The following is a 26,781-nucleotide window of genomic DNA, read 5'->3' as shown; positions in this document are numbered from 1 at the left end:
TTCTAATTTCTCCAATCTTAAATTTTAAAAGACTCTGTAATGGCTATAGGTAGGGCAATGCTATTATTGTTTATTGTCTGAACTGGAATATAATTTAAATTATACTGGAACAACACGTGTAAACTCAGCCTGTCCTGGGCAGACTGGGGACACGTGGTCACTCGGCTATGGGATACCCCGATCAACTTTGGAGTGACCTATTATTCCTTTAATCAGTATCACTGTTAGTTCTTACTTTTACAAAAATAATCTGCCCTCAGAGCAACCTCAGATCCCAGGAGCTGGGGAAGAGTAGGTGTTTCAGGAGCCTTATCAGAGACTGTAGCGGAGACATGATGTTCATAGCAAGCCTGAACAGGGTGTGGCTGTTCTGTAAAGTGCTGAAGAGACATCAGCTCTGGGCGTAGACTCTCGGGTCTGGCAATGTCAAATTTATTGATTGGCCGAGAAAGAGTTAATGATTTTATTCTTGTCCTGCAGAAGCACAGTGTTGACGCACCTTTTACCATCCACACTCAACACAGACGACTGTAATTGTCTGATTATTGGGTCTGTGTCTCCCTATGACTGAGGTCCTTGAGCTCAGAGGTGGGTCTAACTCACCTTAGTGTCTCCATCACTCCCAGGACAGGACCAGCTGCATCACTGGTACCCAATAAATGCCTCCTGAGTGTGATGGGAGATGATGCAGCAGGTTGTTGTGAATGTGTGTGGGTTTTCACCTGTCTTGCTCTGACATAGCACTTCTTGCTGTGTGTATAGCAGGAGGAAGGTAAAGAGGTGCTGGTTTTAACTTTCCATGTCTTACTCTACTCAGTTTCTTTGGGGCCTACACCATGGATGTAATCACTGGCACATTGTTTGGAGTGAACTTGGATTCCCTCAACAATCCACAAGATCCCTTTCTGAAAAATATGAAGAAGCTTTTAAAATTGGATTTTTTGGATCCCTTTTTACTCTCAATATGTACGTGGACTTTTATGTTATTTCTCTCTCTCTCTCTCATCTAATTTTTAAAAACAGCTTTATTGAAAACAAAATTCACATACCATATAATTCACCTACTTAAAATGTATAATTCAATGGTTTTTCGTACATTTAAAGATATGCACAACCATCACCATTGTTAACTTCTGAACATTTTTGCAAACTTCTGAACATTTTTTGTAGACTCAGAAGCCACACACCATTTAACCATCATCCCCTTCCAATCTTCCTCACCTTTTTTTTTTTTTTTTTTCCAGACAGAGTCTTGCTCTGTCACCAGGCTGAAGTGCAGTGGTGCGACCTGGGCTCACTGAAACCTCCACCTCCCGGGTCCAAGTGATTCTCCTGCCTCAGCCTCCTGAGTAGCTGGGATTACAGGTGCGCACCACCACACTCGGCTAATTTTTGTATTTTTAGTAGAGACGGGGTTTTGCTATGTTGGTCAGGCTGGTCTCGAACTCCTAACCTTGTGATCTGCCCACCTCAGCCTCCCAAAGTGCTGGGATTACAGGTGTGAGCCACCGTGTCCGGCCTTTTTTTTTTTTTTTTTTTTTTTTTTTATTTAACGGAGTCTCGCTCTGTTGCCAGGCTGGAGTTCAGTGGCATGATCTTGGCTCACTGCAACCTCCGCCTTCCATGTTCAAGCGATTTTTGTGCCTCAGACTCCCAAGTAGCTGGAACTACAGGCACATGCCACCACACCCAACTAATTTTTGTATTTTTAGTACAGACGGGGTTTCTCCATGTTGGCCAGGATGGTCTCGATCTCTTGACCGCGTGATCTGCCTGCTTCAGCCTACCAAAGTGCTGGAATTATAAGCGTGAGCCACCGTGCCTGCCTTCCTCACCTTTTTTATGTTGCCCAGGCTGGTCTTGAACTCCTAGCCTCAAGCCATCTTTCTGCCTTGGCCTCCCAAAGTTCTGGGATTACAGGAGTGAGCAGCTGCACGCAGCCCCAAAACCCCCCTCAGCTTTAAGCAACCACTAATCTACTTTCTGTCTCTAGATTTGCCTAATGTAGGACATATCATATAAATTGAATCATATAATATGTGGTCTTTTGTGACTGGCTTCTTTCATTTAGCATTACATTTTCAAAGTTAATTCATGTTGAAACATGGATCAGTGCTTCATTGCTTTTTATGACCAAATAATATTCCATTGTATAGATATGCTGCATTTTGCTTATCCATTCATAGTTGGTGGACATTTGTGTTGTTTCTACCTTTCAACTATTGTGCATAGTGCTGCTGTGAATAATTGTTTACAAATTTATGTTTGAATACTTGATTTTTCTTCTTTTAGGTATATATTCAGCAGTGGAATTGGTGGGTTTTATAGCAGTAATTCTATGTTTCACTTGTTAAGGAGTTTCTAAACTGTTTCCCACAACAGCTGCACCATTTTACCAGGAATGTATAAGCATTCTAATTTCTCTACATTCTTTCCAACACTTGGTTTTCTCATTTTGTTAAATTATAGACACCCTACTACATGTGAACTGGTCTCATCGTGATTTTGATTTACTTTTCTCTAATGGCTAATGAAATTGAGCAACATTAGCCATCTTTATATCTTATTTAGATAAATGTCTGTTCAAGTCTTTTGCCCACATACAGCTGAATTCTTTTTGTTAATTTGTAAGAGTTCTTTACATATTCTACATACAACTTCCCTCTCAGGGATATGATTTGCAAAATTGTTCTCCCATTCTATACGTGTCTTTTTACTTTCTTGATATTGTTCTTTGAACTGTATCTTCTTTGAACTGTGTCTTTTTTTTTTTTTTTTTTTTTTTTTGAGACGGAGTCTCGCTCTGTCGCCCAGGCTGGAGTGCAGTGGCCGGATCTCAGCTCACGGCAAGCTCCGCCTCCCGGGTTTACGCCATTCTGCTGCCTCAGCCTCCCGAGTAGCTGGGACTACAGGCGCCTGCCACCTCCCCGGCTAGTTTTTTGTATTTTTTTAGTAGAGATGGGGTTTCACCGGGTTAGCCAGGATGGTCTCGATCTCCTGACCTCGTGATCCGCCCGCCTCGGCCTCCCAAAGTGCTGGGATTACAGGCTTGAGCCATCGCGCCTGGCCTGAACTGTGTCTTCTTTGAACTTCTTTGAACTTTAATTTTGATGATGCACGATTTGTGTATTTTTCTTTTATTGCTTATCCTGTAGGTATCAAATCTAAGAATCTATTGCCAATTGTGAGGTCATGGAAGATTTGCCCCCTTGGTTTTCTTTTAAGGGTGGTATATTTTTAGCTCTTCTGTTTAGGTCTTGGATGCATCTTGAGTTTCATTTTATATGCAGTGTGACGTAAGGGCCCAGCTTTATTCTTACACTTGGCTATCCCGTTGTCCCAGCACCATTTGTTGAAAAGACGATTTTGTCCCCATTCAATGATCATGACACCTGCCTCAAAATTCAGTGGACCAGAGACGTGTGGATTTATTTTGGACTGTAAATTCTATTCTGTTGAACTATGTTTCTATCTTTATGCCAGTATCACATTGTCCTGATTATTAGAGCTTTGTGGTAAGTTTTGAAATTGGGAAGTATGAGTCCTGCAACTTGATTCTTTTTCAACATTGTTCTGGCTACTCTGCATCCCTTACAATTCCAAATCAATTTTAAAATCAACTTGTCAATTTCTACACAGAATCTAGCTAGGATTCTGATAATACATTAAATCTGCAGATCCATTTGAGAAGTATTGCCATTTTGACCTTGTAAGTTTTCTAATCTGTGAACATGGGGTGGTGGTTCCTTTTATTCGGATACTCTTTCATTTATTTATTTTTTTTTTAATTTTTTTATTTTTGTTTTTATTTTTTTGAGAAGGAGTGTCGCTCTGTCGCCCAGGCTGGAGTACGGTGGCGCGATCTCGGCTCACTGCAAGCTCTGCCTCCCGGGTTCACGCCATTCTCCTGCCTCAGCCTCCTGAGTAGCTGGGACTACAGGTGCCCACCACCATGGCTGGCTAATTTTTTGTATTTTTAGTAGAGACGGGGTTTCACCATGTTAGCCAGGATGGTCTCGATCTCCTGACTTCATGATCCACCCACCTCGGCCTCCCAAAGTGCTGGAATTACAGGTGTGAGCCACCACGCCCAGCCTCTTTCATTTATTTCAACAGTGTTTTGTATTTTTCAGAGTCTAGGTTTTGCACTTTTGTTAATGTTATTCCTAATAAGTGTATCACTAATATTTTGATGCTATGGTAAATACAATTTTTAAATTCCACTTTTGGATTGTATATTGTAATGTACAGAAATACAGTTTATTTCTGTATACTGACCTTATATCTTCAAATATTTCTGAACACATTTATTAGTTTTAATAGGTAAATAGAGGTGCTGAGAGAAGTATCCTTGTCTCATTCATGATCTTAGGGGGAAAGGTATTAATTATGGTTAGCTATGGGTTTCATAGGTGCCCTTTATCAGGTGGAAGAATTCTCTTCTATTTTTAGTTGTTAAGTGTTTTTATCACAAAAGGCTTTCGGATTTTTGTCAAATGCTTTTACAGTACATACTGAGACGACTGTGTGTTTTCATTGAATTGACATGGTATATTACACAATCTTGTTTCCCTGGGGTAAACCCCTCTTGGTTATGGTATATAATTATTTTTATATGTTGCTAGATTGATCCAGTTTGCTAGTATTTTGTTAAGGATTTGTGCATTTATATTTACAAGATCTGTTAGTCTGTAGTTTCTTTATCCTGTGATATATTTGTCCAGTTTTAATATGATGGTAATACTGGCCTTATAGAATGAATTTGGAAATGTTTCCTCATTTTCTAGTTTTTGAAAGTGTTTGTAGAATGGGTATTAATTCTCTTTTAAATATTAGGTAGAATTCATTATTGGAACTATCTGGCCTGGCCTTTTCTTTGTGGGTAGTTTTGATTACTGATTCAATCCCTTTACATGTTATAGATCTATTGTCTGTTTCTTTCCAACTCAGTTTCTGTAGTGTGTGCCTTTCAAAGAATTTGTCCATTTTACCTGTTATCTAATTTATACAATTGTTCTAATACCATAATTGTTAAGAGAATGTCTTTATGCTACTTTTTATTTTTCTTAAATGTCAGTAATATTTATTTCCCCTCTTTTATTTCTGAGACTAGTAAACTGAGTCAACTCTTTTTATTTCTTCATCAGTGTAGCTAAAGATTTGCCAATTCTGATGATATTTTCTTTTTTGTGGTAACATTTGAGCTTTTTTTTGAGATGGAGTTTTGCTCTTGTTGCTCAGGCTGGAGTGCAATGGCACAATCTTGGCTCACTTCAACCTCCACCTCCTGGGGTCAAGCGATTCTTCTGCCTCAGCCTCCCAAGTAACTGGGACTACAGGCATGCACTACTATGCCCGGCTACTTTTTGTATTTTTAGTAAAGACAGGGTTTTTACTGTTGGTCAAGCTGGTCTCAAATTCCTGACCTCAGGTGATCCAACTGCCTCAGCCTCCCAAAGTGCTGGGATTATAGGCATGAGCCACTGCGCCTGGCCTTGAGCTTTATTTTTGAAGCTAATTTTTTATTCTTAACCTTTGTGGATACATAGTTGGTGTATATATTTATGGGGTACATGAGATGATTTCGATACAGACATGAAATGTGAAATAAGAGCATTATGAAGAATGGGGAATCCATCCCCTCAAGCATTTATCCATTGAATTGCAAACATTCCAATTGCACTCTAAGTGATTTTAAAATGTACAGCTATTATTGACTATAGTCACTCTGTTGTGCTATCGAATCATAGGTCTTATTCATTCTTTCTAACTATTTTTTGTAGCCTTTTATTATCCTTACCTCCCCCGTCCCCACACCCTCCCCAGACTCTGGTCACCATCCTTCTACTTTCTATGGCCATGAGTTTTGAGTTTTGATTTTTTTTTTTTTTTTTTTGAGACAGAGTCTCAAAAAAGTTGCATGATCTAGGCTCACTGCAACCTCTGCCTCCCAGATTTAAGCAATTCTCCTGCCTCACCCTCCTGAGTAGCTGGGATTATGGATGTCCACCACCCCGCCCAGCTAATTTTTAAATTTTTAGTAGGGACGGAGTTTCGCCATGTCGGCCAGGCTGGTCTAACTCCTCACCTCAGGTGATCCGCCTGCCTCGGCCTCCCGAAGTGCTAGGATTACAGGCTTGAGTCACCGTGCCTGGCTGATGATATTTTCATGGAACCAAGTTTTGGTTTCATTGCTTTTCTTTATTGCTTTTAAATCTCTATTTCATTACGTTACACTTCAGTTTTTATTAATTTCCCCCTTTCTGCTGACTTTAGTTTTAGTTTACTCTTCATTTTTCAGTGTGTTATGGTATACATTTAGGTTATTGATTTGAGATTATCTGACATTCACAGCTATAAATTTCCCTCTGAACATCGCTTTGGCTACATCCCATACGCTTTGGCATATCATGGCTTCATTTTTCTTCATCTCAAAACAGTTTCTAATTGTCCTTTTGCTTTCTACTTCAGCTCATTGGTTACTTAAAAGTATATTGTTTAACTTCCACATATGTGTGAGTTTTCCAATTCTCTTTTCCCTCTCTCTCTTTTTTTTTTTTCTCTTTTTTTGAGAGAGACAGTTTCATTCTGTCACTCAGGCTGGAGTACACTGGTGCAATCTCAGCTCACTGCAACTTCTGCCTGCCCGGTTCACGCGATTCTCATGCCTGAGTCCCGAGTACCTGGGACTACAGGCACATGCCACCACACTCGGCTAATTTTTGTATCATTAGTAGAGATGGGGTTTTGCCATGTTGGTTAGGCTGATCTCAAACTCCTGACCTCAAGCAATCTGCCTGCCTCAGCCTCCCAAAGGGCAATTCTCTTTCTCTTATTGATTTCTAGTTTCATTCCATGGTAGCTGAAGGACATTTGCCATATTGTTTCTATCCTGACTACTATTTCATGGAAAAACATGATTAATTAAAGCAGCAGGCTATGATCTGGGCTATCCAAAGAGACTCTAGTCCAGTAGATAAAGGCTAAGAAGTCAGGGAATTTAATTCTGTTCCTTTGGTCACTCTGAAGACGCAGAAGGGACCACTGATCTCACTGCTATAGTAGAGGCCCCCATGTGTGGATCTGCTCTTGCTCAGCCATTGGCCTGGAAGAGGGGCAAAGGTCATACAGGAAATGGATCCTGGTTGAGAACCCTGAAGTCTATAGGTAGAGAAAATTGTAATTGCTGTAGGTAAATTTCACATTTTTCACGATGATTTATTTTTTCTTTTTCTTTTTAATTTTCCTATAGCACTCTTTCCATTTCTTACCCCAGTTTTTGAAGTCCTAAATATCGGTTTGTTTCCAAAAGATGTTACCCGTTTTTTAAAAAATTCCATTGAAAGGATGAAAGAAAGTCGCCTCAAAGATAAACAAAAGGTAAAATCTGGTGGTGGTGACATGAGAATGTTCACTTTTTTATTATGTTTTTGGGCTGTTTACGTATGATCTGTGCACTTATCTGTGTTTTTTAAAGGCAGATAGAGAACTTTAGAGCAAGAGGGTTTTTACAGTTTGCTGGGAATAAAGAAGGTGAAGCTTGAGGAAGAAAGAGAATGAGTGAAACAGCATTTGGAATTTAATAATAGGCAAGACTTTAGTATATTATGGCATAAATAATGTAGAGATAGAAGCTTTACCGCTTCTCTTCCTTTCAGTAATTGTCAATAAATTTGACTGTATAAAATTGTCAATAAATTTGACTTATAAAATTGCCAATAAATCTGACTTGATAAAAATGACTGCATAAAATTATTTTATGGGTATTACAATTTCCTCAGTTCTTAGATTAGTAAGGAATCATTTCAAGTCCAAGCCTGCTATTTTTACACTTTCTTCAGCAGAAGTCCCTACCAGGCTACCTGCTGAAGTAAGTGTATGTTAAATTTCAGTCCTGTCATAGCCTGGACTGGGCAGGGGTCTTCTCTGGGCATTGTGGGTGCAAGCTTTGCCTTCATGAACCCTGGAGACCAGCCCGATGATGATGCCTCAAAGTCAGGAATGCAGGACTGGGTCCCCTAGGTGACAGTGAACGTTGTATAGAGTTCTAGGAGTGGGGAGTATTTGAAGATGCATTCAAAACAGCTCCCCTGGGATTATCCTGATATTAATCTATTTGTCCATTGGTTAAGAATAAAGGCAGGAGAACAAATAGGATTGAAATTCAAGACTTCTTCCTGTTCAAGAAATTATGACTAGAGAATGAGCTGACATCTCTTTGGCCAGGAAGCTGTGTCCAAAGGCCAGAGAAGCTGGGGATCAGGGAGAGCAGAGACAAAAAAGCAAATAGACATGACAAATGGATTTCTCTCAAGGAAACATCCTGCTCTCCAAGGTTTTAGATGCGTGATTTTATTCTAAACATTGGTGACTCAGGCAACACCCATTACACTTCTGAACTTAAAGGCAGCATAGTCTCAGGAGGGGTGCTTAGGACTGGACTCCTGATTCACTTCTGACATCACAAGTGACTTTCTGTCATTAAATTTCTCTTTTTGCTTCTAGCACCGAGTAGATTTCTTTCAACAGATGATTGACTCCCAGAATTCCAAAGAAACAAAGTCCCATAAAGGTAACCAAGGACTGTATCCGGGGGCTATTGATGGGGACAGTTGGAGAGAAGGCCTTGTTCTGAAAATGTGCAGAAAGTTTTCCAGGAAAATGAGAATTTCTTCAACATTCCAGAAAGGCACACATTTGGATGTTATAAACAATAGCTGGAGGCACTTTGTAGAAGCACACAGGCATAGCCACATCCCAGGCTTGAAGGGCAACCCTGAACAAGTGTGGCATGCCTGGAGGTCGGTCCGTGATCTGTGGGTCACCCGCATCAGATCAAATGCAGTTCTCAGCCTCCTCCAGATCCACTTACTCAGAACCTCTGCTTGGAAACATACATCTAACATCCAATCGGGAGACACACTGTCCAAATACGGGTGATTTTAACTGGAAACACTTGGTGAAAGTGTGTTTACCAGGTTAATCTACTGACGGGTTTTATTTTTCCCCTATGTAATGAAAAGTAACTGTGGGAAAACCTCTAAGACTGTGTAGTGCCCTTTTCCTCTTCATTTTCACCTACTAGTTTCACCACCCATGGACGGTTTTGACTGAAACCATCATTACTATGATGGTTGCAAAATAATGACCATGATCGATTTCAAGCCACCAAGGTTTGACAACCATATGACATAATTGTGAATATTAACAATTAATTCTAAAGAGCAAGAAATGGAGGCGGGGCACGGTGGCTCACATCTGTAATCTCAGCACTTTGGGAGGCCAAGGCAGGTGCACCTGAGGTCAGGAGTTCGAGACCAGCCTGGCCAACAAGGCGAAACTCTGTCTCTACTAAAAATACAAAAACTAGCTGGGTGTGGTGGCGCACACCTGTAATCCCAGCTACTTGGGAGGCTGAGGTGGGAGAATCGCTTGAACCAGGGAGGCAGAGGTTGCAGTGAGCCGAGATCCCACCATTGCACTCCAGCCTGGGCAACAGAGTGAGACTCTGTCTCAAAAATAATACTAAATAAATAAAATAAGTAAAAATAAAGAGCAGGAAATGGTTAACTCAAACACACCGTTGTAAATATGTCTTCATCTACTTGTCTATCTATGTGTCATGTATCATCTGTCCATCTGTCCCAATACAACTTTGTGTGAAAAGGGAAACAGTCTATCGTTTCATTGCTCGATACAGACATCACTAGATACATGTGGCTATCGAGTACTGAACATGTAGCTGCTGCCACTGAAGAACAATTTTTAAATATATCTAATTTTAATTAATTAAATTTAAGTAGCCACCTGAGGCTAGTGCCTATCCTACTGGGTAGCAGATCTACACTTTGAGATTATGATTTCATTTCAATTCCGTGTCCTGGGGTTCATGCCAACTGAGTAAGATAATTGGAAAGTTGAATTTACCCACAACATCATCACAAAAATTATCACCAGTAAATCACAACTCTGTAGACCTTTCTCACACTCATCTTGTATTGTTTTCAGTTATGAAATACATGGTTGGAGTGGGCACCATATTTATTTTAGTACCCTAGGTCTCTAAAGATCTTAATCCAGTCCTGATCAAACAGACCAATGGCTGACTGTGCTAAGCTTTTCTCGAAAGAAATATCAAGAGGGAGGCCAATCTCTAGTCATAAATGCTGTTCAGTGAACATGAAGTGGAGCAGAGAGAATCGGGCCAGGATGGAATAGGCACTATGAATTCCACTCACGGGACCCTACTGTTTTTATATTTCATGTTGGCCAATGCCCATCTATAAATGTATTCTTCCTGTTGTGTTATTATTATTATTATTATTATTATTTGAGATGGAGTCTCACTTTGTGGCCCAGGCTGGAGTGAAGTGGCCTGATCTTGGCTCACTGCAACCTCTGCCTCCCGGGTTCAAGCAATTCTCCTGCCTCAGCCTCCCGGGTAGCTGGGACTACAGGCGCCCACCACCACACCCAGTTGCGGATTTTTTTGTATTTTTAGTAGAGGTGGGGTTTCACCATGTTGGCCAGGTCTCAAACTCCTGACCTCAAATGATCCTCCTGTCTCAGCCTCCCAAAGTGCTGGGATTAAAGGCTTGCGCCACTGTGCCAAGCCTCCTGCTGTTTTATTAAAACCATTCACTGGACTACAGTCAATCACCTCACTTCTAGATTTTTGTCTTTGTAGCTTTGGTATATCCAGAGATCATCCATTTTGAAGACTTGTGCCCTAGGAACTCTATTACTTGATGTCACTCAAAGGTGTAATCCATGCTTCCCAAGCCATGCTGGGCACAAAAATTACCACACCTCATGAAAGTTCAGATTTTGATTCTGCAGTTTGAGGGTAGGGTTTGAGATTTTGCATTTCTAATAAGCTGCCAGATGCTGCTGGTGCTGCTGGTCCACGGATCACACGTTGAGTGGCAAGAGGTGATCTGTAGCCCAATCTTCTTCCCTTGGGTTCCCTCCAACATGCTTAGAGAAAAGATCCTTTATATTTCCCTAAAATCAAACCTTAGCATTGCAAACGCTCTGACTGTTTGTTAAGCTATACTGTAGCTAGAGTAATTTAAACTGGGGAGAATGTTACTCCATGTTTACTTACAGGTAAAGTACTTTTATGATTATCCAAGGGATATCCCCATAACACTGAGTATGTTAGACAGAAATGCTCTTTCTGAAAGTTACCCAGCTGTGCAACTGGTGGGGATGATATCATGAAGAGTGGATGGCCCACAATCGCGTAGACCCTGGAAAAAACTGGATTAAAATGATTTTGCCTTGTTCTAGCTCTGTAGGATACACATCAGAGTGAAACCACCCCCAGTGTAACTGAATTGCTTTTCTATTGTTGCTCCTAGGGATTTGGGAGCTTCACTGGGATTTCACTGCATCTAAACTGTGATGATCTACATTGGCTGCTTTTCCTAAAATGTCTTTCCTCTCCTTTCAGCTCTGTCTGACCTGGAGCTTGTGGCCCAGTCAATTATCATTATTTTTGCTGCCTATGACACAACTAGCACCACTCTCCCCTTCATTATGTATGAACTGGCCACTCACCCTGATGTCCAGCAGAAACTGCAGGAGGAGATTGACGCAGTTTTGCCCAATAAGGTGAGTGGACGATCCCTGGAGAAGGAGGGAAGAAGTGAAGCCTCAGCAAAATCCCTCCTCACCATTTGCCAGGAGAATTTTTTCAAAAAGTTTAAGCATCAGTTCTTTCATATACACTATACATAAAGGCTCTAAGAGGAAAAACAAAGGGAGAAACATAAGTAGTGGATGCTTCTTGCAGAAGATCTTTGTCAAACAGTGCTGATCCTGCTGCATCCATTATCTGTTACCAACGTAACACCAAGTAAAAAATATCCAGAAACCTCAATGGCATCTAAAAACAACCATTCATTGCTCACAAGTCTTGATAGTGAGTTCTGCTGATATTGGCCGGACTCACTCTGTTCTGGCTGTTGGTCTGATGGAGCCTGGCACTGGGTGCGCTGGGCAGGCTGACTCACCTCTGCCTCACACCTCTCTCATGCTCCAGTCAAGTAGCTAATGGTGAAGAAGCCAAGCTAGGAACCAGGGTGCCTGACACCTGGGCCAAACACTTACCCTCTACAATATTACCTTCCAAATATAACACCAAATGCTAGTCACGTATTACCCACACTGTTTTCAGAATTCTGCCAGAATTGGAATTCTTTGTGGTGTAATGAGACCTGGCCTTGGGGCTGGCCCTGGTTTGGCAGTGAGGTGAACACAAAGGAATGTTCATCTAAGCTCCTAGTCCAGGCCTAAAGGAACAAGTGGGAGACTGTTCGAGAAAGAGAGGATGGGGCTGCATGGAGGATTCCTATCCTGTTTATAACTCTCAATAGCACTGAAATTGTGTGCCCTCTCCAGTTATAAAGTTCTTTTGTTGGCCGGGTGCGGTGGTTCACGCCTGTAATCCCAGCACTTTGGGAGGCCAAGGCGGGCAGGTCACAAGGTCAGGAGATCAAGACCATCCTGGCTAACACAGTGAAACCCCGTCTCTACTAAAAAAGACAAAAAAATTAGCCGGGTGTGGTGGCGGGCGCCTGTAGTCCCAGCTACTCGGGAGGCTGAGGCAGGAGAATGGTGTGAACCCAGGAGGCGGAGCTTGCAGTGAGCCGAGATCGCACTACTGCACTCCAGCTTGAGCAACAGAGCAAGACTCCGTCCCAAAAAAAAAAAAAAAAAAAAAGTTCTTTTGTCATATTTGGGTTACAAAGGAACTAGTTTATTCCCAAACTATTTATAAAGTTTTTAAATAACACAGCGTTACTCTCCACTTTTTTTGGGGGGGGGGGGATGGAGTCTTGCTTCGTCACCCAGGGTGTAGAGCAGTACGGTGATCTTGGCTCACTGCAACCTTCGCCTCCAGGGTTCAAGTGATTCTCGTGCCTCAGCCACCCAAATAACTGGGATTACAGGCGTGTGCTACTATGCCCGGCTAATTTTTATATTTTTAGTAGACACAGGGTTTCGCCATGTTGGCCAGGCTGGTCTCAAACTCCTGACCTCAAGTGATCCACCCACCTCGGCCTCCCAAAGTGTTGGAATTACAGGCATGAGTCACTATGCCCAGTCTAAACAGGACTTTTCAATTTTAAATGGTTGTATGAAATAGAGGATTTGCTTTTTTACATTTTCTCTTTCCTTGGTATAGATGCATAGCCTCTCTTTGGAAAGGTGACACTGGCTTAGGCATATTTTAGGTGATTCAAATGGCCATCGTCTAATAGTCATGCTTGTTCACCCAAGAAAGAAAACACATGAAATGGTAACATCAAGGATTTCAGTCTCTGTGTAGGGGATTGTGCCAAATTCATAACTCCTCCACACATCTCAATGGGCCATTGAGCACATTGCTGCGTATGGACAGTTATTAAAATAGTTTATAAATGCAACAATCTTTTACCAGTACGAGTTATTCTCTGGAGCTCCTAACACTTCAATAGTACTGCATGGACTAAGTTGAAAGTTAATTCCAAATCTCAATTTATCCAAATCTGTTTCTCTCTTCCCAGGCACCTGTCACTTACGATGCCCTGGTACAGATGGAGTACCTTGACATAGTGGTGAATGAAACGCTCAGATTATTCCCAGTTGTTAGTAGAGTTACAAGAGTCTGCAAAAAAGATGTTGAAATCAATGGGGTGTTCATTCCCAAAGGGTTAGCAGTGATGGTTCCAATCTACGCTCTTCACCATGACCCAAAATACTGGACAGAGCCTGAGAAGTTCTGCCCTGAAAGGTACAAGGCCCCTGGGAAAGGAGCCCTCCCTCAACTAGCCTGGTGGAAGTATATTCTGCCTCTCTCAATGCACATAGCAATCATTTGAATATGTGCTTTTTTATTTTGGAAGTTTTTTATTACAAAATGATAACTGTCAAACTTTACAAACCATAGATTAGGAAACACCTTATAACAACCCTCATTAACTATGTAATGCATGTCTTATAGGCATTTTTCTATGCATACAGACATTTTTAAAAACTAGTACACTATCACATTTTATTTGAGTTTGAACTGCTGCTTACTTCATTGCAAAGTAAACCATAACCTATCTACTATCTTATGTTACTACATATTTATGTATGCATAAGCTGTAATTCATTTCACCATAACGTTATTTTGAGTATATAAGCTTGTTATTCATTTCAGTGTTTCTTTGCTGTGCCCTTTAGCTCTCTGAATTTAGCACCATGTTTAGGACATGTTTCCACATCCTTTTTTTTTTCAACATTGCTTGCGGTTTTCTGTAATGTAATTGTAAAAGTGCAGGCTGAGGTCCTGAGACATCCTCATCCCTGATGGTTTAAACCACTTCATGGAGGACAGAGGGAAGCAGAGGTTCTCCTGGTCCTGTCTGTGTCTGCAGTCCTGTGCCGGCTCCCTTATACTCTCAGTTGTTGGTGACTCTTCCAAAGCAAAGTCACCTGCTTTCTAGACTTCTCGAGAAGTTCCTCCTTGGAAGTGTTGGGCATGATCTTCTGGGAATTCAGAGCCAAGGTCAGGCTTTGGGCACAGTTTGCACTCTGGAAATAGTTGATATTTTCCCATTTTGGAAAGGAAAATTTGGAATGAACTTTGTAGGGCACTGGTTGGTGAGGCCTGGGATCTAGACTTTTATTGGCCCCTAACTATAAACTTCCCAATGGCAGGGACCTTGTCTTGTTAGGCATGCTGTCCCTACTGCTGGCACAGACTCTGTACATAATACTTGTTGAAAGAGCAAATCAGAATTGACCAAGTTCTCTGTTTTCTGGAGTAGAGGACTTCTGTGTTTCCTCCATCTCGGCACTTCCGCCTCCTGTGGCTGCACCAACACAAAATCAGAGACCGCTCACTGCACTTCTCTTTGCATCATTCAGTCACCAAACAGATAGTAAGTGGGTACTGTGTGTCAGGAACTGGACCAGGCAGTGAGAAATCCATATACTAAAAAAAAGTCTGTTGTGAAGAATGTTTGACATACACATAACTATCATCTATAGACACCAAGCTATAGAATAGTATTAATGCATCCCCGTGTGTTCATCACCTGTCTCAACAGTCAATACTGCATGTCAGCTGCCCTGTCCACACACCATCACAATCCTCTCTGTGACTACAATGCTATCTTGAAGCAATAACCTGTAACTATTTCAGAATTTTCTCTAAAATATAAGTACTCTTTTAAAAACACATAACCACAAGGGCATTATCACTTTCCTCCATCAAAATTTTTTCTCAATATAATCAAATATTGAGGAATCAAATTTGAATAAACATGGGTTTAACCTTCAAAAAATGTATAGCCGGCCAGGTGCGGTGGCTAACGCCTGTAATACCAGCACTTTGGGAGGCTGAGGTAGGGCTCGCCTCCCAAAAGCCACCATGCCCGGCCTAACGTGTAGTTTTAATAGTTTTTATGTTTCATTAACTTGTTTTTATCTACTTCTGTGAAACTAGGTTCAGTAAGAAGAACAAGGACAGCATAGATCCTTACAGATACATACCTTTTGGAGCTGGACCCCGAAACTGCATTGGCATGAGGTTTGCTCTCACAAACATAAAACTAGCTGTCATTAAAGCACTGCAGAACTTCTCCTTCGAACCTTGTGAAGAAACTCAGGTCAGTAAACTTTCTTATAAATAATGTTTATTGGGAGTTTTTTAAACTGAAAAGTCTATGTATTTTTTTAAATTATTGTTCATCTTTCAATAATTTGCTCTGTGGGACAAAGAATCTAATTGGAGCTATCTATAATCCTTAAAGATGAATCTCTTCTGGAGTTCAAAATCTGTGACTTTATAAAGACAGAACTATAAAGATCATCTAATATCAATATAGATTAGCATGGTATAATTATGTTCAGTCTCTGTGAACTTCAGCAAATTTTAAATTCAGTTTCATGTCAACTGTAAAGATAAGGAAGTGTTTTGCACAATCATGAAGTGCAATGATTAGTTTGTCAGGACTTCTGAATGGTGCTTTCCTCCACTAGAACTTGCAGAAGCCTTCTCATGACAGTGTTTCTCAACCACTAACTATACATTGGAATCACTGGGGAGCTTCAAAAATTCATGTTGCCTGGATCATCTCACAAATTCTAAACTAATTTGTCCAGAGTTGTGGCTTTAAAAGCTCTCCCATTGGTTCTCACGTGAAGCCAATGTTGAGAATCACTAATTTAAGGCATTTCTGCCAGATAGAAAAGATGCTCATAGTCCAAGGCCATCCTGACCATTTGGCCTTATCTTCCAGGAGTGCTGCTTCCCTGCTTCATACAAGCTGTACATCTTTTCACCCAAATAATAGCCCTATAAATGTTCTTCTTTTCCTTCTCATTTTGTTCTTATCCTACAAGTCCTACATCAATTCCCCAAGCCACTCTAAGAAACCTTCCCCATCGAGTACAGGGCCAATTATTCTTCTGCTTTGTTACAGTTTATTGCAGGCTGGTATCACCTAATTTTATACTTTTCATTACACCAATCAGTTTTATTCTGTAAGTCTTTTCTCTATTCTAAGAATTTCTCCTCTCTGCCCCATTTACGTTGTTTTGTTTTAATTCTTTCATAAAAGTCCAATAGCGTCTTGCAGGGGACATTATCCATTGCAGGCATTCTATACATGTTTAAGGAGTGATTTGCAGTTGATTTGGAGTCCTTGGATACAAGTTTTAAGCTATTTAATTTTTAAATTTAACATGTGACATTTGTATATTTGAGTGTGTGTGTCGATCTACAGGAAAAACATATTCATACCATTTGAAATGTAAAAATAATGAGTCATATTAATAGAAAGATATGGAATCCTTTCTCTGAAAAACTTAATGAATACTTGTCATTGATTTATATCAAGCAAGGCCCTATAAGTCTTATTTCTAAGACTTGTGCATTTACTATGCAACTCCTATTCTAAAGTAGGCTTTGTGCATGGGAAAGAAGAAGAATAGATAGTGTTTCAATCTTATTTGTGGCTTTAGGGAAGCTGTGTATCCATTCTCTAAGTGTGTACAGACAGAGGCTCAGCTCTGAATAAAAGCAGGTCTCTGCACACGTGGGATGGGGTGATACTCCCTGGCAAGTTCCCAAGCATCTACTAGCTGGCACTTTTCAATTTCCATGACAATTTCCCTGCCCTTCACTTAACTGAGATCAGAACATTTCTCTGCTGGCTGCTCCCCTGACACTGAAGAAGTGACTTGGTGAGAATGAGGGCTCAAAGTATTAGTCAAAACACTATAGGCCTTGAGAAGCTTCCCATTTGCATTTCCTTTGGAAATCAAGAGAAGATGTAAAAAACAAAAGCACAATGCTTCTTGAAGGTCTCTTCCCATCATTACACTGGATGGGTTCAGTTGGAAGAAGTTAATGAATTCTTTATAAGTTGAAGACTGTCCATTTAATTGAAATATATAACACCTACTGAGGATTATCTTGCAAGTTTCATCATACACAAAATTAACTTTATATGACTTTTCTAAAATAGTTTAACATAATGCCTAATAATCTGGATTTGATTTTTTAAAATATCTCTTTGCTTAAAATTTAAATAAAAAGGAACAGAAGCCAGCATGAACAATCTCAAGCCTGGCACAGAATAGATACTCAATAAACATTTTGTTAAATGATGAATGGTAAATGCTTTCACTATCCAGTCTTCACAGAGCTCACTGAACAAGTACAAAGAAACCAACATGTATGGTGCTGAAAGTAGTTTTTAAAAATCATTGCAAAGCATTACCCTTGATGTCATCTTTTTTACTTTGCTTCTATCTTTTCTTCGTTTGCTTCATTGTTTCCCAATATTCTTGTTTAACTTTTGCAGATCCCACTGAAATTAAACAATCTACCAATTCTTCAACCAGAAAAACCTATTGTTTTAAAAGTGCACTTAAGAGATGGGATTACAAGTGGACCCTGACTTTCCCTAAGGACTTCTACTTTGTTCAAGAAAGCTGTATCCCAGAACACCAGACACTTCAAATTGCTTTGTGAATAAAACTCAGAAATGAAGATGAGCTTAACCTAATGTATTGGGTGAATAATTAGAAATGATCTACATTCATTGAGCTCTCATTGTCTGTGTAGAGTATTACACATTGCATACTATGAAGGAGGTGACAAATCAGTGCCAAATAAGTACAGTCATCTTCTCTAGTTCTCATAAGACTATCTCCTTGCTACCTCCAGTTAGTACCCTCAGGTCCTCCTGAGCTCTGATCAGAGAATAAACTTTTCTCTACAATTTTACCAACAATTTTTAATGAAAAGGAAAATTATAGTTGTGATTATTGTAGTGGCATTTATATTACATGTTCTATTTGTGATATTCTATAGTAAGTATTATATTGAGAAAGTCAATAAACACCTCTTTACAAAACTGTTATCTGATGTCTTCCTGCAAATTAAGGATGAATCTACAGAATTAGATCAATGAGATCAACAACTAAGTATTTTTGGTCATTACAATTGCTGGTTCTATGGGGCCTTTTACAGAACTCTAAAGGATTAATTGATTATTAATTGATTATTAATCTAGGTGTGAGTTAAACCACTGTGACTTTGCCTATTGTTTAGAAAACATATTTGTAGTTTCATTTGCCTCTTTTGAAGCACACAATTTGGTAACATTCAACTTAGGAACATATTTTTACATTATTAGTTTTGACTAAATGTTATGTATCATCTCAACTGATAGTACTGGAAGGCAGGGAACATATTTTCCTACACTTGTTCTATTTCACCTTTTACTCTCAAATGTTTTAACATAATGAACACTGAATAAGATGTGGTTTATTAGTCAGTTGATTGGGCAGCAAAGCTAAAGGCATTCATCAGTTTCAGCCAGTATCAGAGGCTGCACAGAATTCTTCCTTTTCCTTTTCTGCTTCATCCCAAAGAAATAGGGCTATATATTCCCAAATTTTCAAAATAATGTTGATATTTTGACCTCCTCCCATGGCTCATGAATGCTCTCAATGGCATCTAGAGTAGTAAATCCTTTCCAGAAGGCTTTCAATTGACTTTGCCCAGATCCATCAGAGGAATCACTATCTATGGTGGCTATAGCCTTATGAAATATATTTCTTAAATAATTAGACTTGAAAGTTAAAATTACTCTTTTATCCACAGCTGTAGAATGGATGTTTTGTTAGTAGGCATTAAAGCAACAATAATCTTTTTGTCATCTTCATCAGAGCTCTTGAATGACTAAAAGTATTATCAATGAGCAGTGATATTTTGTTTTGTTTGTTTCTATTTTATTTTATTTTAGGTTTCAGGATACATGTGCAGAACATGCAGGTTTGTTACACAGTTAAAGGGGTGCCATGGTTTGCTGCACCTATCAACCTACCACTTAGGTATTAAGCCCCACATGCATTAGCTGTTGGTCCTGATGCTCTACCTCCCCCGCCCCCGCCCAACAGGCCCCAGTGTGTTGTTCCCTGTGTTCATGTGTTCTCATTGTTCAGCTCACACTAATGAGTGAGAACTTGTGGTGTTTGGTGTTCTGTTCCTGTGTTAGTTTGCTAAGGATAACAACTTCCAGTTTCATCCATATCCCTGCAAAGGACATGATCTCATTCCTTTTTATGGCTGCATAGTATTCCATTGTGTATATGTACCACATTTTCTTTATTCAGTCTATCGTTGGCAGGCATTTGGGCTGATTCCAAATCTTTGCTATTGCAAATAGTGCTGCAATAAACAGGCTAAGTCTACCTGAAGTCAATTATTGTCTAATTTTATCTAAAATCATCTCAAGAGGCTAGACCAGCACTATTTGCTTGGGAGTTGTACTTATGTAAGGAAATTTAACTGGTAACAGATACAAGGTTTAAAAAGAAAAAACAAAGTGAAATTAATAGTAATATGATAACTCTTGTTTGCATAATGCTTATGAGCCATGAACCTAGGATTAAAGGCAAGTAATTAAATAAACCAAATGACCACAGGGAATTAGTTGAGACAGGTTGTGTAACCATGTGGCCAGTTTTTCTTATTTTGTGTATATGGGTCTCCACTTTTCCAGAGTGAGAACTAAGCCTTGATTTTTTCATCCTGCCCAAATTCCTATCTAAGGCATCTAGGGAGTCATGCCCTACAAACCATAAATTCTCATCAGATGGGTTTTATTTAACCCTATATGTCGTGACTTACTTTCCAACCTGAGTTTGGCATAACATTACGTGACAAAGAAGAAACTCAAAATATTTTACCCCAAAACATGTTTCTTTGCCATATCTTGAAATGGTCCTTTGTGGGGCATCTGTAAAGAATTTGCATCTGTAAAGAATCTCTTTTCATCATGTAGCTAGATCTTTTTCTTCCAGGCCCTCCCAATCCTGAAGAGATGAAGTAAGAGTCTAACACCTTTTAAAGTTCTGAATGGGAAATATTTGTCATCTATTGTCTCTAAGGGCAGCCACTATAAGACTTCAAAAGAACCCTGGTCTCCACAAGCTTTTTTTTTTTTTTTTTCAATCTTAACCTGAACATTTCCTTTCTATCCATCCCAGGTCTTTAAACAAACTCAACCAGTCAGAAAATGTTTAAATTTACCTATAGCCTGGAAGCACACACCCCCTCAACATCCCACTTTGAGTTGTCCCACCTTTCTGAACCAAACCATTGTATTTCCGAAATGTATTTGATTGATGTCTCATGCCTCTCTAAAATGTATAAAACCAAGACACACCCCTATCACCTTGGGCATATGTTCTCAGTACCTCCTGAGGGCTGTGTCACAGGACATGCTCACTAATATTTGGCTCAGAATAAATCTCTTCAAATATTTTACAGAGTTTGATTCTTTTCATCAACAAAAGGAAATTGCCCTAATATAGCATGTACTATTAGCAATAATGTTACCCGGAAGGGGTCCCATTCAGACCCCAAAAGAGGGTTCTTGGATCACTCGCAAGAAAGAATTCAGGGCAAGTTCATAGAGTAAAGTGAAAGCAAGTTTATTAAGAAGTAAAGGGATAAAAATGGCTACTTCATGACCAGAACAGCAGCATAGGCTCCTCTTTGGCCATTTTTATGTTATTTCTTGATTACATGCTAAATAAGGGGGATTATTCATGACTTTTCCAGGAAAGGGTGGGCAATTCCCAGAACTGAGGGTTCCTCCCCTTTTTAGACCATATAGGGAAACTTCCTGACATTGCCATGTCATTTGTAAACTCTCATGGCCCTGGTGGGAGTGTCTTTTAGCATGCTAATGCATTATAATTAGCTTTTAATGATCAGTGAGGATGACCTGAGGTCACTTCCGTTGCCATTTTGGTTTGGTGGGTTTTGGCCAGCTTTTTTTACACTTGCTGTTTTGTTTTGGTTTTGGGGGTTTTTTTGGAGACAGGGTCTCACTCCATCACCAAGCCTAGTGTGCAGTAGTGCAATCTCAGCTCACTGCAACCTCTGTCTCCCAGAGTTCAAGGGATTCTCGTGCCTCACCCTCCCCCTCCCGCCACCCTGAGTAGCTGAGACTACAGGAATGCACCACCACACCTGGATAATTTTTGTATTTTTAGTAGAGACGGGGTTTCACCATGTTGGCCAGGCTGATCTCAAACTCCCGACCTCAAGTGATCCGCCTGCCTCAGCCTCCCAAAATGCTGGGATTACAGACATAAGCCACCATGCCTGGCCTCACCTGCTATTATTTTAGAGTTGCAATGTGTTGCTTGTCCTTCCTCTTAACAAGTATTTTATTGCTTTTATTGAGCAAATAAAAGCAATGATCAAAACAGTGCTAGTGAAAGAATGTTTTTCTGTCTTCCCAAACTGGAGGGTAGACATTCATTTTTTTAATTTAAATATTTATTTAATTTTTATTTGGAAATATATATTCACAGAAGGTTGCCCCAAAAATGTACAGGGATGTGTCATGTACCCTTCATTTTTCCCCCAATGTTAATGTCTTCCATAACTATGAATATAGTATACTCTTATTACTCTAGTAACAAGAAATTGACATTGACATAATCCACAGGGTTTTATTCAGATTTCACCATTTTATGAGCCCTCATTTGTGTGTATGTGTGTGTGTGTGTGTGTGTAGCTCTATGCAAATTCATCACGTGTAGATTTGCATAATGCCCAGAAGAATCAAGATACAGAACTATTCCATCAGCCTATGACCCTCGTGATTCTCACCTGCTATTCTTTTATAGTCACAATGTGTAGCTTAACTTTTCTTTTTCACAAGGTTTTTTCATTACTTTTATCAAGTAAAACTTTATTTTGAGGGGACCAATTTATCAATTTTTCCTGTTATGAATTGTGTTCTTGGTATTGAGTCCGAAAATTCTTTGTGTACCGCACCCCACCCCCAATGTTTTTGTTGTTTTTCTAAAAGTTACATAGTTTTATCGTTTACGTTTAAGTCTATGAGTCATTCTGCATTAATTTTTGTATAAGGTATCAGGTTTAGCTCAAGGTTCATTTCTTGGGGCCTATGGCTATTCATTGTTCCAACACCATTTTTGGAAAGGCTATCCTTCCTCCACTGAATTGCTTTTGCACTACTATCAAAAATCAGTTGGGCCGGGCACAGTGGCTCACACCTGTAATCCTAGCACTTTGGGAGGTCGAGGCAGGTGGATCACTTGACATCAGGAGTTCAAGACCAGACTGGCCAACATGGTGAAACCCCATCTCTACTAAAAATACAAAATTAGCTGGGCTTGGTGGCGCATGCCTATAGTCCCAGCTACTTGGGAGGCTGAGGCAAAAGAATCGCTTGAACCCAGCAGGCAGAGGTTGCAGTAAGCCAAGTTCAAGCTACTGCACTCTAGCCTGGGCAACAGAGCAAGACTCTATCTTTAAAAAAAAAAAAATCAGGCCAGGCGCGGTGGCTCATGCCTATAATCCCAGCATTTTGGGAGGCCGAGGTGAGTGGATCACGAGGTCCGCTCAGGAGTTCGAGACCAGTATGACCAACATGGTGAAACCCCGTCTCTACTGAAAAATACAAAAATTAGCCGGGCATGGTGGTGTGCACCTGTAATCCCAGCTACTCAGGAGGCTGAGTCAGGAGAAACGCTTGAACCAGGGAGACGAAGGTTGCAGTGAGCCGAGATCACACCATTGCACTCCAGCCTGGGTGATAGAGCAAGACTCCGTGTCAAAAAAAAAAAAAATCAGCTGGGCCTATTTGTGTGCATCTATTTCTCATTCTCTATTCTGTCCCACTGATCACAGCGTCTTGACTATAGCAGCTGCATAGTAAGTAGTAACATCATTGCGAGTGATTTCTCCCACTTCATTTATTTTTTTCAGAAAGATTTTATCTATTGTTGGTCCTTTGACTTTCTATACAATTCAGAATAAACATCAATATCTAAAAATAAACTTTCTGAAATTTTGATACAAATTGAAATAAACTTACAGATCAATATGAAATAAATCTATATTTACTATGTACAATCTTGACCGTATGAACACAGGATACCTCTCCATTTCCTTTCCTTCCTTTCTTCCTCTCATGTACATTTCCTAGTTTCAGGATAGTGAGATGTTTTGTTAGGTTTATAGCTAAAGTCTTTTGTTTTAATTGGAGGGATTATAAATCATATAGCATGGCCGGGCGCGGTGGCTCAAGCCTGTAATCCCAGCACTTTGGGAGGCCGAGGCGGGTGGATCACGAGGTCAGGAGATCGAGACTATCCTGGCTAACATGGTGAAACCCCGTCTCTACTAAAAATACAAAAAACTAGCCGGGCGTGGTGGCGGGCGCCTGTAGTCTCAGCTACTTGGGAGGCTGAGGCGGGAGAATGGCGTGAACCCGGGAGGCGGAGCTTGCAGTGAGGAGATCACGCCACTGCACTCCAGCCTGGGAGACACAGCGAGACTCCGTCTCAAAAAAAATAAATAAATAAATAAATAAATAAATCATATAGCATTTATAATGTGTTTTCATATATTCATTGCTGTCATGTAGAAATGTGTTTGACTTTTTATGTGTTGCTCTTGAATCCTACAATTGTGCTAAATTCACCTTTTTTTTTTTTTTTCTTTGAGTCTTACTCTGTTGCCCAGGCTGGAGTGCAGTGGTATGATCTCGGCTCACTGCAACCTCTGTCTCCCGGGTTCAAGCAATTCTCCTGCCTCAGCTTCCCGAGTAGCTGGGACTACAGGCATGCACCACTACACCTGCCTAATTTTTGTATTTTTAGCAGAGACAGGATTTCACCATGTTAGCCAGGCTGGTCTCGAACTCCTGGCCTCAAGTGATCCGCCCACCTCACCCTCCCAAAGTGCTGGGATTATAGGTGTGAGCCACCACACCTGGCCTGAAATTTTTTATTCCAGAGTTCCCCTTGCATATTCTTTGAGTGTTGAGATGCTCCTGATCATACTCTAGTATGGAGATGTGTTCTTGAGAAACCTGAGACAGAAAGTAGAGAAGGGCAAGCCCCTCACTTTGAGAGAGTAAGTAGAAGCACAACCATGGGGTTCTGAGTTGTCATGAGCCCCTCCAGCTGCCTGCCATGGAGCTGATATCCCCACTCTTGGGTTACTCCAGTGACCAGACAAAAGCAGGGTTGTAGTGTTGTGACTCCAATGGGCCACCCAAGAGGAGACGGCTCCCATGAGAAGACAGGGAAGCAGTGTGGGGTTGGGAGTCAGGGGAGATTACTTTCTCCTCTGTTCACAGAAGCCTAAATTTACTCATCTGCTACATTGTCACCATGGATATTCTGGAAGAAAAATACAATTTCTAGATGCAGTTCCTACATCAACAGCATCAGCACCACTTGGGATTTATTAAAAATGTAAATCCAGAGTTTTTGAATCAGAAACTCTGAATCAGAAACCCTGGAACTGGAGCCCAGCAAACTGCTTTAACAAGACCTTCAGATGATTCTAATGTGTATTCATGTTTGAGAATCGCTGCTATAGAAGAGCATGAGAACAAGGAAGTAACATGAAAGAATTTAAATAAAAACGTTAAAATGAGAACATTCAAGCAAAGAAATGGAAAATGAAGAGTCAATGAAGTAGGAGTTAAATTGAGTGTAGTGTTCAGTGAAGAAAGTGTTTCAAAAAGGAAGGCATAATCAACTTTGTCAAAGGCTGTTGGGTACACTGAAAATTGGCCATCGAATGTGGCCACAAGGAGGCCATTTGTGACAATCATCCTAATGGTTTCCACAGATTGATGATGACAAAAGCCAACTGAAGTGAGCTCAGGAGAATATGGAAGCAGAAAAAGTGGAAATAACAGGTAAAGAAAACTGTTTTGGCCAGGCGCGGTGGCTCATGCCTGTAATCCCAGCACTTTGGGAGGCCGAGGCAGGTGGATCACGAAGTCAGGAGATCGAGACTATCCTGGCTGACATGGTGAAACCCCATCTCTACTAAAAATTAAAAAAAAAAAAAAAAAAAAAAAAGATTAGCCAGGCGTGGTGGCGGGCGCCTGTAGTCCCAGCTACTCAGGAGGCTGAGGCAGGAGAATGGCTTGAACCCAGGAGGCGGAGCTTGCAGTAAGCAGAGACCATGCCACGGCACTCCAGCCTGGGTGACAGAGTGAGACTCTGTCTCAAAAAAAAAGAAAACTGTTTCAAGGAATTCTTCTGTAAGACTATTTAGACCACGGATGGACATCCAATCTTTTGGCTTCCCCAGGCCACACTGGAAGAAGAAGAATTGTCTTGGGCCACACATAAAATACACTAAAACTGATGATAGCTGATGAGCTAATAAATAAATAAATAAATAAATAAATATTAAAATCTCATAATGTTTTAAGAAAGTTTATGAATTTGTGTTGGGCCGCATTCAAAGCCTTCCTGGGTCACATACAGCCTGCAGTACATGGGTTGAACGAGCTTGGTTTAGACTTTCCAGGGTTGAGAGGAAGTTTCTTTTTAAGATGACAGTCATAAAGGTATGTCTGCAGGCTGATGGTATTGATCAAGTAGACTGGGAAAATTTATAATGCAGGAGAGAGAGAAATAATTTCAAGAGCAAGATTATAAGAGATCCCTGCAGATCAGATGGTTACAACGACCTGCATTAGTCCTCCCCCATATTGTTAAACCCAAATAATCTTGTCCCCATTGGATGAATTCTACTACTGGCCTCTTCTTGGACTTACTCTGTGGACAATTTGGCAGTAACATATGGGACTAATAGTCTCCAAATCTGGTTCTTTAGTGCTCCCACTGATTCTGGCATCTTCCCAACATCCGTTCAATAAGTCTCTTTTCTGCTTGTATCATTCAGAGTCCATTTCTGTTGCTTGGAACCAATACTCACAACTAACACAAAATCTCAGGTCACCTTTTTTTTTTTTCCCATTAAACACATAGGATTACTGAGGCCTTGAGAGGTTAAGTAATTTACCATGTATCCCACTGTTAGCAAGTGGCAGACTCTCCTCCAGATCATTCTGATTCCAAATCACAAGGCTAGAAACCCTCAAAGAACAAAAAGGTATTTTCAGTCTGTGAAATAATAAAAGTTAATATCCCTACTGATATGACAGGTCCAATATAAACCAAAGAAAAGCACAAGCAGATGTATAAAAAATCTTAAGTTTCACAATGTAAATTCCAAACATCTAGTTTACCACCTGGATCATACTAGGCACTCAACAAATATCTGTTAAACACAACATGTATTACAAGAATTATGTTATATATTATTATGTATGTATACAAAATGCATTATTCTTTCCCTTACGAATTCTTACACACTGTGATTCAAGGAACTCTAAGGGTCTCAGAATATAACTTTTAGGGCTGGGTGCA

The 26,781-nt window shown here is 40.3% G+C and overlaps 1 protein-coding gene across 3 annotated transcripts in view; it reads left to right on the top strand.

Annotated features, from left to right (window-relative positions):
• Positions 1-18,404, top strand: part of LOC101005341 (cytochrome P450 3A43) — a 44,367-nt gene extending 25,963 nt beyond the window's left edge. For 2 of the 3 annotated variants that reach the window (XM_031665566.1, XM_031665564.1), the window contains exons 7-14: positions 481-549; positions 818-966; positions 7,253-7,380; positions 8,506-8,572; positions 11,456-11,616; positions 13,554-13,780; positions 15,482-15,644; positions 17,847-18,404. In XM_031665566.1, coding sequence (XP_031521426.1) covers positions 481-549; positions 818-966; positions 7,253-7,380; positions 8,506-8,572; positions 11,456-11,616; positions 13,554-13,780; positions 15,482-15,644; positions 17,847-17,942 — 1,060 coding nt within the window. In that variant the 3' untranslated portion in view covers positions 17,943-18,404. The remainder of the gene's footprint in view (positions 1-480; positions 550-817; positions 967-7,252; positions 7,381-8,505; positions 8,573-11,455; positions 11,617-13,553; positions 13,781-15,481; positions 15,645-17,846) is intronic. The other variant, XM_031665565.1, reaches the window with a different exon arrangement.
• The last annotated feature ends 8,377 nt before the right edge of the window (positions 18,405-26,781 follow it).

Source organism: Papio anubis, chromosome 4 (assembly GCF_008728515.1).
Source record: "Papio anubis isolate 15944 chromosome 4, Panubis1.0, whole genome shotgun sequence".
In the NCBI taxonomy this organism is placed as follows: Eukaryota; Metazoa; Chordata; class Mammalia; order Primates; family Cercopithecidae; genus Papio; species Papio anubis.
Note: the sequence above shows the minus strand (reverse complement) of the source record. Positions and strands in the feature narration are given on the sequence as shown.